Genomic DNA, 16,284 nt, shown 5'->3' on the forward strand with positions numbered 1-16,284 from the left:
GGACTGTGTTTGAGGGTAGAGCTGGGGGTTGTATGTTGAGCCAGCAGATACTGGTGTACCCTCTGTTGCCAATTAGTGGAACTCAAGCGGCGTAACACCTCTTTGGCCATTCACACAGCCCTTTCCACCAAACCATTAGCAGCCGGATGCGAGGGTGCCGTTTGGGCATGGCGAATGCCCAGCCTTGCGAGAAACATCTGGAAGGGTGCCGAGGTGAATTGCGGCTTGTTGTCACTAACCATGGTGTCAGGCAACCCATGAGTGGTGAACAAACCCTCTAACACCCTAATGACGGCTTCTGATGTGGTGGATGCAGGATGGCAAGCTCTACCCATTTGGAATACGCATCCACCACTATCAAGAAGGTTTGGCCCATAGAGGGTCCTGCGAGGTCCAGATGGACTCTCGCCCAGGGCGCCCGGAGAAACTCCCATTCCAGTACAAGGGTGGAGGGGGGGCAGGGCGCGAGTGCTGTCATTGCGGGCAACGGGCCACCCATTCCTTGATATCAAGATCAAGTCGTGGCCATCAGACGTAACTCCGGCCAAGGGATTTCATTCGCACAACACCCGGATGGGCATCGTGGAGGCTAGACAAGATCTGGTCTCTGAGGCCAGGGGGCACAACCACCCTGTTGCCCCACAGCAGGCAGCCCTGCAACACCAACAACTCATGGTGCCTGGGATAGTAAGGGAGGAGGTCTGCCGGTGCCGGCGAGGGAGGCCAACCCCTGTGGGTGAAGTCTAGGACTTTGGAGAGGACAGGGTCCCTGGTGGAATGGTCACGAATGTCCACCGCTGTCACCAGCGAAAGTAGATCGTCAACCAGGAGGACGGCCACCGTGGGGGCCAGGTCGTGGATGGGGAGAGGCAGGGGACAGTGGCTGAGGGCATCAGCCTGCCCAATAGCCTTACCCGGCCGATATAGCAATTGGTATGAGTAGGCAGCCAAAAACTCCACCCATTGGGACATGCGTGGAGACAAAATCTGAGGGGTCTGTTGGTCTCCTGCCAATAACCCTAAAAGCAGCTTATGGTCCGTAATGAGGTAAAAAAACCGGCCATACAGGTAGTCGTGGAATTGTTTGATTCCCGCCACAGCCGCAAGAGCCTCCCTATCAATTTGGTATAATTCCTCTCCACCGCCAATAATGTCCTTGAGTAGTAGGCGATAGGCGCCTCTGCGCTGGATGGTAAAAGGTGGCTTAGGACAGCCCCCACCCCATAGGGGGAAGCGGCACACGTCAAGGAAACGGGCAGGCTATCGTTATACTGAACGAGGACGGCGTCGGAGGAGAGGATGTCCTTGACGGCCTGGAAAGAGGCAGCAGCCTTGCAATCCCAGAGCCAAGGGGATTTAGCATCAAGAAGCCGATGGAGAGGCTCCGCTATGGACGTTTTATGGGGTAAAAAGACAGCATAAAAATTGAGAAGACCAAGAAAAGCCTGGAGTTCGGCTTTATTGGAGGGGACAGGGGCATTTTTAATGGCCTCTACCTTGCCGGGAGCTGGGTGGATGCCAGAGGCATCAATAAGAAATCCCAAAAACTCCACCCGGGGAACCCCAATATGGCATTTTTCCCGTTTCAGTTTTAACCCCGCCTTTCTGAAACGAGAGAGAACAGCCCTAAGCTTGACGACTAACTCTGCCTGGTCTGCAGTCGCGACCAGGATGTCATCAAAGTAGGGGACCACCCTCTGCAGACCATGGAGCAGGCGCTCCATGAGGCTTTGAAAGATGCCTGGGGTGACACTAACCCCAAACTGAAGGCGAGTGTACTTAAATGCACTGCGGTGCGTAACTATGGTCTGGGCCAGGGTGGTGGCATTATCCACCGGAAGCTGTTGATAGGCTTGAGCAAGGTCCAGCTTCGCAAAAATTTTTCCCTGGCCCAGAGAGTGGAGTAAATGCTGCACCACGGGCACCGGGTAATGATTGGCTTGGAGGGCCTTATTAAGTGTCCCCTTATAGTCGGCGTAGATTCTAATAGAGCCGTCCTGCTTGAGGGGAATCACAATAGGGGTCTCCCATTTGGAGTGCTCTACTGGCTGAAGGACCCCTTGGGCAATTAATTTATCTAATTCCCGATCCACCCAGGGCCGCAATGCAAGAGGCACCCTCCTAGGTTTCAAGCGAATGGGCGCCACCTGGGGGTCCAAATTAAAGGAAATTGGGAGACCCATGTATTTACCAAGCTGGCCATCGAATACATCAGCGAATTCGTGGGACAGCTCCGCAGCGACTTCAGAGATGGTAGAGTGAATGCCAGATACACCGAGATGCAGGGCAGCAAACCAATCCAACCCAAGCAAGGTTGGCAGGCTATCTCTCACAACGATCAAAGGCAAGCCACCTGAAAAGGAACCATAGGTTACACGAAACGTGCCACAGCCCAGGATGGGAATGGATCACCCCTGGTAGTCTTTCAGTTTGATGTGGCAGGGCTGTAGGCGTTGCTGGGAAAATGCCGGAAGCAAGGCTTTAAGGATAGCCCAGGCGATCAATGACTTGGAAGAGCCCGTGTCCACCTCCATCTTACAGGGGCCCCTTCCAGCAAAACGGACAGGTGGATCTTGCTGTTGGGAAATGAAGCGAAGGCGTGGCTGATGGCAATGGTCGCCACCTCAGCGTCCGGAGAAACCTCGAAACTCTCCTCTCGTCGGCCAAGCCGGCGGCTCTTCTGCCATTTAGGCCGCGACTCTCCTGAGTCATCTGGAGCTAGAAACGCCGCACGGCAGACCCTAGACAGGTGTCCGCGTTTCCCACAGCAGCAGCAAACAGCAGTCTTGAACCTGCAGTCAGCGCGGTTGTGCGCTCCGCCACAACCCAGGCAATCGCCCTGAGAAGACTTGACCTTGGGGGCCCATTTCTTCTTCAGAGTCGTCTTGAGACAGCTCACATCCCCGTCCATGTCTGAGGAACCGTCTTGGTCAGACTCTTCATAGTGGACAGACTATGGGGCTGCGGGTGAGGGCCCTCCCCCGGCCTGGAACCGCTGGATCTCCGCCGAAGATTTTGCGGACATCTCGGCAGCCCTGGCCTCATCCAAGGCGATCGGGAGGGTTAAATCAGAGCGTGCCAACAACCTCTGTTGCAGCTTCAAGTTCCTCACTCTGCACACCAATTGATCCAGGAGCATCTCGTCAAGCTCTCTAAACTCGCAATGTAGGGCGGCCGTTCGCAAGGAGGCCATGTAGTCATTAATAGACTCTCCTTCTTTCTGCGCCCATTGGTGAAATGCGTGCCGCCTGGCGATTTTCGAGGGAGCGGGAGAATAACGGCGCTGTAACTTCTCCAGCAACGTCTCCCATGGCACTGTGAATACCGGCTGAGGAGGGCCAGAGCCCTGGCCGTCCTGAAAACCTTGCGGCCGCATGAACTGAGGAAATAGCCCCTCCTCCAGGCGCTTGACAAATTTGTAAGGTCGTTTGCTTGTAAGAAGCACTCAAACCTTTCAAGATAGTCGTCCCATGTCTCAGAAGCGGGTTCAAAAGGGGTAAATGCCAGAAAACCGGACGTCATTATTAACAGGATACAGACGTGAGGTAATCCGCGTCCTGTCAGGGTCTGTGGCAACCGTCACCTCAGCCAGATCCCATCCTTGTCGCCAAGTGTTTGATCAGGTGGACTGGCATAAACGAGGCTTGGTTGCTTCAGAACTAAGTTTATTTAACAACAACTATAGACATATCTCACGCGGCGGCAACAGAACAGAACAGCCAGCCTGACAGCTGCTTAAATAGCAAGCTGTCAGACAGCGCGAGCTAATGGGCAAGCAGCGAGTTCCCGCTAACATCGCTGCTCACGTCTGAACCAATCGGCGATGGCTAGCAACACAGTCCTGAGCTAGCGGGGTCGTAACTGTGAGGACTCAACAGATGTGATCCCAGTGTTCAAGTGGGACTGTTGAATAGTGTTCAAGTGAAGTATCACTTGAATACTATTGGCATTGGCAATTTCACCATCAGTCAATTGCAAAGGGCAGCTTTACTTGGAGCAACTTACATCCTGTGACAATACTTCTAACACCATCAGACATCCACATCTGCCTATCCCAGATCCTTGCAGACAAAAATAACAAATCCAGCCTGAACATCTGACTTGTTTGGTTCCAACTAAACACAATCCTGTGATTATTTAATATTATTAAAAACAACATCTATCAAAATCCTAGGTCATTGGGAAGGGCTTGATAGGAGGATTAAAATGCCAAAATCCAGTCTAAACATTTGGCTGACTGTGTAGCCAACCATAATAATAATATTATTATATGCTCCAGTAACTTCTTTTATTTACGTTTAGATGTATTCCTCCTGTCTTTCCTTTGCTCTGTTAAAACACTCTGATTCATTAAGAAAAAAACTGGTAATTGTCTGAAAAGTACTATTAAATGCAAATCAGTTTCTCAGGCTGTACAGTGTTTGATATTACTACTTTTTTCCGTACATATCTGTATATCTATTATGAAATTCAAGGAGTTTTCTTTCAACTGGTGCCATTTTTTTTAACCATGCACATTACATTAACTTGTATAAATTATAATTATTATATTATTATAACATTATATTAATTTGGGATTTTATAGCACTTCCCAGTTGAAGGAGGTGCTAAATAAAATTTATAAATAAATGAAATACTTGTCTTTGAGGGATAATTCCCTGGATCATGTTACAGATAGTCCTTAACTTACGACAAATCACTTAACAATCATTTGAAGTTATGACCGACCTCCCCAGGAGAATTATCACCTGATTTCAAAGTTTTGACAGCTGCACACACATACACACACACCAGTGGTGAAATCCAAATTTTTTTACTATGGGTTCTGTGGGTGTGGCTTGGTAGGCGTGGCTTGATGGCGTGGCAGGGGAAGGATACTGCAAAATCTCCATTCCCACCCCAATCTGGGGCCAGCCAGAGGTGGTATTTGCCGGTTCTCCGAACTACTCAAGATTTCCGATACTGGTTCTCCAGAACCTGTTAGAGCCTGTTGGATTTCACCCTTGACACACACACTGCAACTGGTATTTGCTTGCGGGTTTTGGCAAAATCATCCCCAAGCAAACCATTGGTTTGTTTAATGACTATGGTGTTGTCTTAACGACCTCCATTTGATTGTAAAATCAAATCAGACATGTGAGTGACCCATTTTACAACCAGTGTGACTTACCGCTGCGATGGGCAGGCTCCATTACCATTTAATTTTTTTTTTTATTGAAAAGTTTTTTAAAAAGTTTATACATATTTTCCCCCCTCTCCTCCCCCCTCCTGCCCCAACCCTCCCGCCCCCCCTGGACTTCCCAGAGCAAATACAGGGTATAGCATGTAACAAACATAAAAAAAACATAAGCTAACTATCTATAGGTTCATCTCCCTCTTGCACTTTAACTCCCCTTGTTCATATCTAAATATAACTATTTAAACCAATTATTGCTTGAAAGTAATCATTCCAACTTCGTTCTTGTCCATTCTTCAATAATAAGCAAGTCTTCTTTCTTCCAGCATTACACAGTCAAAGCCCAGTTACAGTTAACCATCAGATCTCCAACCCTTACATATATTAACACCTTAACAAAATATTTTAACCAATCTCAAATAAAATATATTGTAAATACCTTATTTTTAGTTTTTACCCTATAGACTTATATTAATTCTTCCTGAAAACATTCCTTGCTTAATAGCTTTACATAAACTTATTCATCTTATTCTCTACAAATCCACTACGTATAATCAAATAACATCTTCACTATTTAATATCTATACAAAATATTATCAAAAACCTTCCCTCAACCCTTGCATTACTTATATTTTCTTTATACCCCACAAGTTTATATTTATTCTTCAACAAAGCATTCTTTAATATGGTATTAATGTAATTTAAAACAAAGTATAAAGGTTTAAGTAATATCCTTCTTCTAACCCCTAAACTTATATTGAATGATCTACACTGTCCATAATTTTTACATCCACAATATTTTTCTTTTAACCCATAAACCTATATAAATTCTTCACCAATTCATAACAATTCAACCATAGCATTATTTAATGTAACTTTTCAAAACAAATCATGTCCCTAAATATAGGTAAATCATTCATTTTCACTATAATATAACTTTTCAGAACAAATCATATCTCTAAATACAAGTATAATAATTCATTTTCACTATTACTATCCTCCCCAAAAAAGAGGATTGTAATTTTTCCTTCTCCATTTTTTCCTGGCTTTTTTGCAAACCCTCTGCTCCAGTCTTTTTCCTCCACCTTCTTCTATTTTTATAAATTCTTGGATTTTTAACTGAAGTTGCTGAACCTTACAATCCTGTTCTCTTTGCAAAGTAATTCCTTTCAGTAAAAACACCTCTTTAACTGCGATAGGAATCCATTTTTGTAAAAAAATTGTAAAGTTCCACTTCGAATCTTCCTTCTTATATAAGAAATCCCAACGCCTCCTGACAATTTTCCGGTTGTCTGTATCAAAGCCTCTGAAGAAATGTCTCTCAATATTTCCTGGTTACGCTCCTTCAAGCCTTTCTGCCTTTCCTTCTTAATTTGAAAAGCCTCCATTTCATTTTCCAAAGGCACATTAAACTGGATTATTTCGTCCACCTCTTCATCCAGCAGCTCCTTATTGTTTGGCAACTGAAACGATACAGTATCTTCACTTGTATCTTTGTTTCGAATTTGTGTAAAGACCTTCTTGAAAAACCCATCCATTCTTTCCACTAACGCGGAGGTAAATGATTCTAAAATTTCATCAGAGATCCACAGTCAGTATTTGTGTATTTACTGATGTATGTAATGGTGAGCCTTCATCACTTTCAAAAAAGCCAGCCATTTTTTTTCCTAATAAAACTTTCACTTTATACTTTTCCAACAACTAGATCAATTATTCCAGTCTTTAAGTGGTACAAGTCTTTTTTGTTTTTAGAAATGATTTTTAAATCCTTCTCCTTTTAAAATAAAATCCTCTTCTTTTAGACAGGGGCTTTCAGCACCACATAATACTTTGTATCTAACTTTCACTTCTCCACACCCTCGTTAGAATCAAACACCATTTTACTTTCCCTTTCTCCCATAGAAAATAAGAGGGAAGTGATAGATTTTTCGGAGTTAAAGTTTAGTACTTGCCGTTTTAGCTTCTCCTATATTTTCTCTGCCAGCTTTCAAGTCCAAAATTTTTTTCTTTAAAGTTGAGTTGCTGGGATGGTCGCGACATCTAGTTCTGCTTGAAGCAGAAATGTCCCAGGTCTGGAGCAGTGACGGGCTTCCCGGGGAGCTCTCACCCTTTAAGCCCCAGATTTAAAAAGAAACCTGGGGCTCTTGGGGAGCTCTACCCACACCCGTCGGCTCTCTTTCCCCCCTTCTCCCAGGGGGAAAGTTTTCAAGCCGCTGAACAGCTGATTTTCGCTAGCGGCTCTAACAGAGTCCTGGGGCTGGCGCTCGCAAAGGAGCATCTTTCGGTGTCGGCGGAGCCACCGGAAGTCTCCATTACCATTTAAATTTGAGGACTACCTGTATAATATCCTTGAATGTTAATATTGTGAATAGGAGTGAATATGTCTGTTATATATTAACCAAACTTTCTGAATCTGTGGGCAGATCTGAACTTTTATGAGCAAACCACTTGGAATTCTCATGAAGTTATAAACCCTCGTTTACTAGTTAGCAAGTTGATGAGGCTGTTTGCGACCATCTCTTCTAGTATCCGTGATCACAATCCCTTTCTCAATTTATTTTAATGCTTTTATTTCACTTAATGCTTTTGATGGGGGCATTTCTGTACAAAAGACTAAGCCATATAAACTACAATATTTTTAAAATAATACCTGTGGGTCCTACATAAGGCCCATTTGTTTATTTTTAATTAAAAGAATCCAAAATGTAACATAAGTGAAGTAGAGTGTGCAAGATTCACACCTGGAGGCAATTTTACTGGGGTTTTGGACTATAGGTAGTTCTCGACTTACAACAGTTCACTTAGTGACTTTTTGAAGTTACAACGCACTGAAAATAGTGAGTTATGACCGTTTTTCACATTTATGATCAGCAACCCCATAGTCATGTGATTTACATTCGGATGCCTGACATCTGACTCACATTTATGACGGTTGCAGTGTCCCAGAGTCACGTGATCGCCTTTTACAACCTTCTGACAAGCAAAGTCAATGGGGAAACCAGATTCACTTAACAATCTTGTTACTAACTAAATTGTAGTGATTCACTTAACAAACATGGCAAGAAAAATCGTAAAATGGGGCAAAACTCACTTAACAAATTTCTCACTTAGCAACATAAATTTTGGACTCAATTGTGGTTGTAACTTGAGGACTACTTGTACTGTAAGTGTCTACAAACTGGAGGTGGGTTTCAGCAGGTTCTGACCAGTTTTGGAGAACCAGTAGTGGAAATTTTGAGTAGTTCAGAGAACCAGTAGTAAAAATTCTGACTGGCCCCACCCCCATCTATTCTCTGACTCCCAAGTTTCACCTGATCGGGAGGAAATGGGGATTTTGGAGTAACCTTCCTCTGGATTGGGGAGGGAATGGAGATTTTACAGTATCCTTCCCCTGGAGTAGGATGGGAATGGAGATTTTACAGTATCCTTCCCCTGCCATGCCCACCAAGCCACACCATGCCCACTAAGCCATGCCCCACCCACCAAGCCACGACCACAGAACCAGTAGTAAAAAAATTTGAAACGCACCACTGCTACAAACATGATTTTATGCTGCAATATGCATTATGTATTGATTTTGATGCCTTCTATATATGTTAGGCTATAATTTCCATCAAGCCCAGCAATTACGGTTATATCTGGGAAACGCTAAATCAGCTGAAGTTGCCTGTGGCTCACAAACCCGTGGTTTTTGGAAGATGCTATAGTTACATGGTCTGCACATAACCCTAAGCTATAATAAGTGGACATATGCTGAGCCTAATAGAAAGAAGCCACATTATAGCCTTGGGGTCTATGTAAACAAGTCATTGTTTCTGTTCATGCATATTTCTATTCTGCTTCTCAAACACTTAACCAACTAATTCAGATCCCTCCACCCCTCTTGAAGATTAAGGGAAAATATTTTTTGGAAAGACACAGCTCCATTGTTCTGTGTATTCCATTTTTTCAAAAGATGGAATACACCCTGCATGGAGTAAAAGGGTAGATGTGGGCCACCCTTCCATTCATTCAGCCTTCTTCTGCTGTTCCAGGTTGGACTGTCAGCATTACCAGAGGATGACCTTCCTTATCCAAATAGAAAGAGTTTACCCTGTAATCTTCAGTGCTTTTTAAACATGTTCACATCCTCATTAAAACAAGACAAAAATGAAACTAACATTAAAACAAGACAAAAATGAAACTAACATTTTTATATTCCTTTGATGTCTCAAGCCAGCATTTCAAGTTGCGTCCTTCCTGCATGAGGAATAATGTGTGCTTTTAAAAAAATTCTTTCTGCAGAACAGAGGAAGAAGTATTCCAACTTCATTGTGGCAGATGTCTCTCAGTATGCTGTCAATGTAGGTCTTTTTGTTGTTGTTGTTAATTTATTTATTTATTTATTTATTTATTTATTTATTTATTTAATTAATTAATTTCTATACCGCCCTTCTCCTGCGGGACTCAGGGCGGTGTACAGCCAAGATAAAACATAGCACATAAAATTTAAAACAATTTAAAAAACAATTAAATAATTTTGGCCCAAGTTTAAAAGAACCCAACCCAACCCAATTAAAACCGAATTCAATTAAAAACTGAGAGGATGGGATCAAGCCAGCCCGGCTAGATGGAATAAGTGTGTTTTCAGGGCCCGACAAAAAGTCTGGAGGTCTGATATCGTGCGTATCTCAGGGGGCAGGTCATTCCAGAGGACAGGTGACATTTAGGTTGTGTTGAAGTATGGCCAAGATAGAATTGGGATTGAGACGCTTCAGGAATTGAAGTATGGGAGGTCATCTGTTTCTTGGTTAAGAGATCTGCTAGAATTCCTCCAGAATAATTTTATTGTATTGAGATATCCGGGTAATATCAGTAAGAAATTAGTCAGAGCTAGTTTACTATTTCCCCTTTAATGATAGTGGAAGACCTGAACAAACTTTTTCCAAATCTAAAATAAAATACAGTTGGGGTTAATATGCACGAGCACATTAGAAGCCAGATTAATTATCATCTACTAGCATCTACTAAGGCAGTTCATGCTTCTATCTTCAATATGTAGTTTGGAGAATATAGGATCATGACATCGTATTAGTCTCCAATACTATAAACTGGCTAGTTTTTCAAAGTGAAAAGGCTGCATTAAGGTGTTTCAAATAGCTGCTACATTTGCACTCTTACTTACATCTTGGTCTTGGTAAGATGTTGAGGTTTCCTGGACCATATGGAAACTAATGAAATAGATGAATAATAACACTAATGGCATATAATGGATCTGCTTGTATCTCTCTCATGTCTATATACTCCAGCACCTGGTGACCTTCTCCATTGGGGAAGAGGATGATTTGACATCTGTGGAGGATGCTATCAGAAAACTATGCATCATGGATAAGCAAGGGAAGATCTGGGTTCAGGAGATGTTGCTCCAGGTCAACGGGTCAGCTATCAAGCTCCTTGACATAAACTCAAAGGTGCAGAAAGTTACCCAGAGCAACAATGCTGGGAAGCTAATGAAGTTTTGGGGGAGAAATGGCTGTTACTTATGTCCCAATCCCTCTTCTCTGGAAAGATTCCATATTAGATTGATGTCCTTGATTGACTTTCTTTCCCCCAATAGGAGGAACTGGAGAATTATGCATTGGCAACGGTGGCTTATTGTGATGCTGTCTGCCCTGAGTCCCGTTCCCGATCCTTGCTTGTACTCATGTGCCAGGAAACTACTCAGCTCAGACCGGATATTCACTTCTTTGAGTGTGAACAAATTAGGGTAAAAGAATTGAGTCTATCGATCCACAAAGAATGTTTAGAGAATGATCCTATGTAATTACTCAATTCTACTAATTGCAGAAAATTTATTTGGCATGGGGATGGCAACTATTCAGTGGCTGGGGGCTGCAGTCAACTTTCATAGGAAAGACAAAATTCATAGACGGTGAGGCCATGCCATGTACAGGGGAGGTACTGGGATTCTTCCTCCTCTTTTTAAAACTATGTTAAAGAGGAAATTCTACTTCTGATGTCCTAAAGATGCTTTTTCAAGATGTTTCACTTCTCATCCAAGAAGCTTCTTCAGCTCTTCAGAAGCTAAAGAAGCTTCTTGGATGAGAAGTGAAATGTCTTCAAAGAAAAACAAGAAAGTCCAATTGCCTCTTGAAAAAGTACCTTTGGGACAACCATGACCTGGATGACTGAGAATCTCCATAGACATTTAGTTATCTTCTTCTGAGGTTTGACTGCTGTGTTTTTAAGGGTCTGAGAGTTATAACATGGTGCCTGTAGGCAGTTCAGAATCCTGAGCTTGCCCAGCCCTGATCTACACCATGGGGATTTGGGACAAGGGAAGAGTTCTCAACACATCTTTAATCTGGTTTCTCCTCCACTTGGCAGGCGGAATGGATCCAGCAAGACATCAGCAGTGCCCTGCTGGATTTCAACACAGGAGGAAATACGCAACGGATGGAAGCCTTGAGGTAAATGCACAGCCTAAGACCCATGGCTGTGATGGGACAGCTTCAAAGAGTCATTAAGTCTCATTAGTTATAAACAACAAGTCAAGTCTGAGAGTTATCAAAGACAGGGGTGAGAAACTATGGCCCCTTGATGACCTGCGGACTTCAACTCCCAGAATTTCCATTGCTCAGCAAGGCAGGTGTTCAGTGAGCCATGCCCAATTTTATGCCACAGTTGTTAAGCAAATCACTGAAGTTGTTAAGTGAATCATTCAGTCCTTAAGTGAATCTGGCTTTTCCCATTGACTTGCGACTTTACTTGTGAAGGTCACAGGTGGTGAGCCTGGACACTGAAATTGTCATAAATACATTCTAGTTGCCACCACCTGAATTTTGGTAATGTGACCTTGGAGATGCGGCAATGGTTGTAAATATGAGGGCTGGTAATAAGTCACTTTTTAAAATGCCATTGACACTTTATGAGCCACAGTGTGCAGTGGCAGCCAAAAAAGCCAATGCAATCCTAAATTGCATTAACAGATGGATAAAATCAACATCAAGTGAGGTACTGAAACCACTCTATAAAGCCTCAGTAAGACCACACTTAGAATCCTTTATCCAGTTTTGGTCGCCATACTATAAGAAAGATGTTGAGACTCTAGAAAAAGTGTAGAGAAGAGCAACCAGGATGATTAGGGGACTGGAGACTAAAACATATGAAGAACAGTTGCAGGAACTTGACATGGCTAGTCTAGTGAAGAGAAGGACCAGGGGAGACACGATAGCAGGGTTCCAATATTTGAGGGGCTGCCACAGAGAGGAAGGAGTCAAGCTATTTTCCAAAGCACCCAAAGACCAGGCAAGGAATAATGAATGGAAACTGATCAAGGAGAAATTCAACCTAGAAATACTGTAAGGAGAAATTTTCTGACAGTGAGAGCCGTCAACCAATGGAACAGCTTGCCTTCAGAAGTTGTGGGTGCTTCATCCCAGGAAGTTTTCAAGAAGAGACTGAACTCCATGTGTCAGAAATGGTATCGGGCCTCCTGCTTGGGTGGAGGGTTGGACTAGAAGACCCACAAGGTTCCTTCCAAACTTTGTTAATCTGTTAAATCTGTTAAATGGTTGTTAAATGAAAATTGTAAATTGAGGATTACTTGTATCCGGACTAGCCGTGCCATTTTCCTTTGTACAGCAACTTGCTTTGCAGATTTTGAAATGAACAGGAAATTTTTTCATGTTACCTTCATGCCAAGAAAAGCTCATGTGCTACATTTCTGACTGGCAGGCTGCTATAGAATACATAGACATACTTTGAATTGGGGGAAAAAAACCTTCCTGGCCTTATAGGAGGGAGGATAGAAACTAATCAAGGAGAGAAGCAATCTAGAACTGGCCTAATTTTCTCTCCTTTCTTTTAAATTTTTAAACTGAAATTTTAATTTGTTTTAAATTATTGGGATTTTTAATTATCTTGGGTTAAATTATTTAATTTGGTTTTAAATTGTTTCTAACTTTTGTATTTATGTATTTTATTCTGTGCCTGTTCACCGCCCTGAGTCCTTCGGGAGTAGGGCGGTATATAAATTTAATAAAACATAAAACAAACAAACAAACTAGAACTAAGGAGAAATTTCCTTAGTTCCTTAATTTCCTTAGAACCAGTAGGATGGCTTGCCTTCAGAAGTTGTGGGTGCTCCAACATTGGAGATTTTTAAGAAAAGTTCGGATGACTATTTGTCTGAAATAGTATAGGGCTTCCTGCTTGAGCAGGATCCCTTCCAAGATCCCTTCCAATTTTGTCATTCTGTTAATCAGTGACCAATGGGTCATGGGTTGTCTAGATACCTGTTATAGATTCTTATGTTGCTGACTGAATGGTATGGAATGTTATACAAATCAGAAGCCAACGTGTCTCCCTGGGGTTGAATATAACTCCAGAATTGCTTTTGAGCATTTCCCTCCCAAACAATGTATTCATTTCCCATTGTTTTGATCAGGAAGAGCTTGATTCTCACATACAATACAATATATACAATAGAAAGATCCCCACCCTCAAGCTCTAGAGCAAGTGTCTCCAAACTTGGCAACTTTAAGAAGGGCGGATTTCAGCTCCCAGAATACCCTAGCCACCATGCTTTAAGATGAGTGGATTTCAAGTCCCAGAATTCTCCAGCCAGCATAGTTTTAAGACTTGTGGACTTCAATTTTAAGACACAGCTTTAAGACCTGTGAACTTCAACTCCCAGATTTCCCCAGCCAGCTATGATATGGGATTCAACTATGGCAGCTGAAGACCACAAATCTTATAATTGCCAATTTTGGAAACCCAAGTTTGGAGCAAAAAAGATCCCATCCCTACTTACATAGTCTTAGCAATGTTGCAATATTGTCCCACTTACTATGTCCCAGAAGTCCCTTCAATATAATTGATCCTCAGCCTACAAAATATTGCCCATCCCCAGCCTGCAAGTTATACAGGTCAAGTGTAAGATGGAAAGGAGATTGCATTATCCACTGGAAATCAGTCTTTCTCTTTGGATCTCAGACTCTATGTTTCTTGTTTACAGAGCTGCCCAAAACATGCTTGATAATCAGGAGGTCTTCTCTCAGCCTCCTATGCAAGTTCCTTCTAGGACAAAGATTGTTGCACCAGGGCCAAGAGAAGATGGTAAGGACCTTAGGCTAAGCCCCACAAGCTTTTATGGAGGAGGATATTTGGAGAAGAATTAGAACTCCTTAGCAAAATATATGTTATCCATCTAGGTGGTCTTTAAGGCCATTTTCTAGCATTTCCAGTTAAGTGGCTATTGCCCCAAAAAACTATTGCAGTTTAGAAGAGATTACAGGCTACATGCACCAAGTTTCTAGCATAGCATTAAGGAGTTTCCTAGCTTTGTATATTAATTGACTTTAATGGGACCTTCTTCTAGAACAGCTTGCAAGAAGTCATGTTGCACCCCCTATATTTTTTACTTTCTGTTTGAGTTGCAGGGAACAATCCAGGAATCCTTCCCACCAAGAGCATTTCAGCCACAAATAGGCCTGTCTAAATCTTCGTCTGGTCCCTTCACAATATGTCTGTTTGGGTTTTTTTTCCTTTTCTTTGACTAAAATAAGCCTGGTATTCAAGATCCCTCCCAAAAGCTGAAACCATTGGCCTCATTCTTAAGGTTGATGCCATGGCACTGTTGCACACCCTACTCATCAGAGACCAAGAGCAGGGAAGTGGGCTTCCTCATACTGCTCATATGATTGTGGGAGTCCCAGGAGACGACATAGCTGCATAGTCTTTTCCTGCCACTGGGCTCTTCAAGACAGATTAATCCTCTTTGTGTCCCAGCAAAATGTAACAATCGTGTCTTAAACTTTTCATTTTCCCCCCCTGTTTCCAGCCATCTTGATAGGGGAACCTGATCTGGCCATCATCCAAATAGAGCAAAATGTGGTGAGTTAAATGGGAAGATTAATTGTTGCTGTTGGCTTTTATATAAACGAGATTTGGACAAAGGGATAGGGAAGCAGAGATGGTCATCCACTTAATGACCATGGCATTTGCTTAATGGCCACAAATTCACTTAATGACCCCTACAAGAAAGATTGTAAAATTGGGCCAGTCACGTGATCGACCTGTTTTATTACTGTTATGAGTATGACAGTGATGGACAGGCTCCATTATAGTCATAACTCAAGGACTTACCTGTAGCAAGTTTAAAAAGTGTGACAATGAAACTAGCAATCACAGTACAACAATCAACAAGTGTCCCTACTCAAGGAGCATCCAAATTCACTTTATTTCCCAAAGACCTTTCAGATGAGCCATGCTCTCATGTCACTTGTTCCTTGCTCAGTACAAACAATTCCCCCCCCCCCATTTTCTCTATTGCCTGTGTGCCTCTGACAGGAACTGCTGAACCGAGTTTTTGATGATGTGGAAGCCTTCGTCAGAAAGCTGCAGAAAGCTGCAGAAGCTTTCCGTGTCCTGAATCAATGCAGGCGCTCTGCGAGAGGGCGCCTTCGAGAGCCAGGAGGTGAGACAATTGGCTGGGAATGCAGAAGGCAGTTAAAGAAGCAGGAAATGTTTCTAAAGCCTGTCCCAATCAGAATCTTTCTGTGAGTTCTAACTCCGCCTCCAGAATGATTCTAGAATTTGCGCCTCCCATCGGTTGGAGATGTACAACTGAGGAGATCAGGAAAAAACCTTCTCAGTGGTGGCCCCTTCCTTATGGAACATCTTTCCCCTGGGGTATGATGGGGCCCAGTGGTGGGATTCACTTACCTTTGCTATTGGTTCGCATATGTGAGAGTGCGCTCCGCACATGCACAGAGTGTCAAAAACGGGACGTGATGACATCTGGGCAGGTGGGCGGAGCCTCCCACAACAAGTTTACCCAAACCAGATAGAACTGGCTAAATATTACCACTGATGGGGCCTTACCCTCTTGCTAAAAAGGTGTTAAAATTGTTACCTGGGTCTGGGGACCACAAAAAGAGATAGGCCAATCAAGTTGCTGATTTGATTGTGTTGTTGCTGCCGTGTGTGTGTGTTTTAAAATGGATTTTTATTATACAACATAAAATGTTGGATGGTGATATAAATGTGTTTAATAAATCAGTGAAAACAAATAAATTTGTCATAATCCACAAAATTCCACTATGGCTTGGAAACTTTTCCCTTCC

At 43.0% G+C, this 16,284-nt stretch overlaps 1 protein-coding gene across 1 annotated transcript in view; it reads left to right on the forward strand.

Moving 5' to 3' along the window:
• Positions 1-16,284, forward strand: part of EPS8L1 (EPS8 signaling adaptor L1) — a 52,124-nt gene that overhangs the window by 12,150 nt on the left and 23,690 nt on the right. The window contains exons 4-10 of the mRNA XM_034423205.3: positions 9,461-9,519; positions 10,465-10,626; positions 10,773-10,922; positions 11,543-11,625; positions 14,175-14,275; positions 15,000-15,052; positions 15,509-15,635. Of these exons, the coding sequence (XP_034279096.2) occupies positions 9,461-9,519; positions 10,465-10,626; positions 10,773-10,922; positions 11,543-11,625; positions 14,175-14,275; positions 15,000-15,052; positions 15,509-15,635 (735 nt within the window). The remainder of the gene's footprint in view (positions 1-9,460; positions 9,520-10,464; positions 10,627-10,772; positions 10,923-11,542; positions 11,626-14,174; positions 14,276-14,999; positions 15,053-15,508; positions 15,636-16,284) is intronic.

Source organism: Pantherophis guttatus, chromosome 4 (assembly GCF_059756535.1).
Source record: "Pantherophis guttatus breed Tessera chromosome 4, ASM5975653v1, whole genome shotgun sequence".
Taxonomy (NCBI): domain Eukaryota; kingdom Metazoa; phylum Chordata; class Lepidosauria; order Squamata; family Colubridae; genus Pantherophis; species Pantherophis guttatus.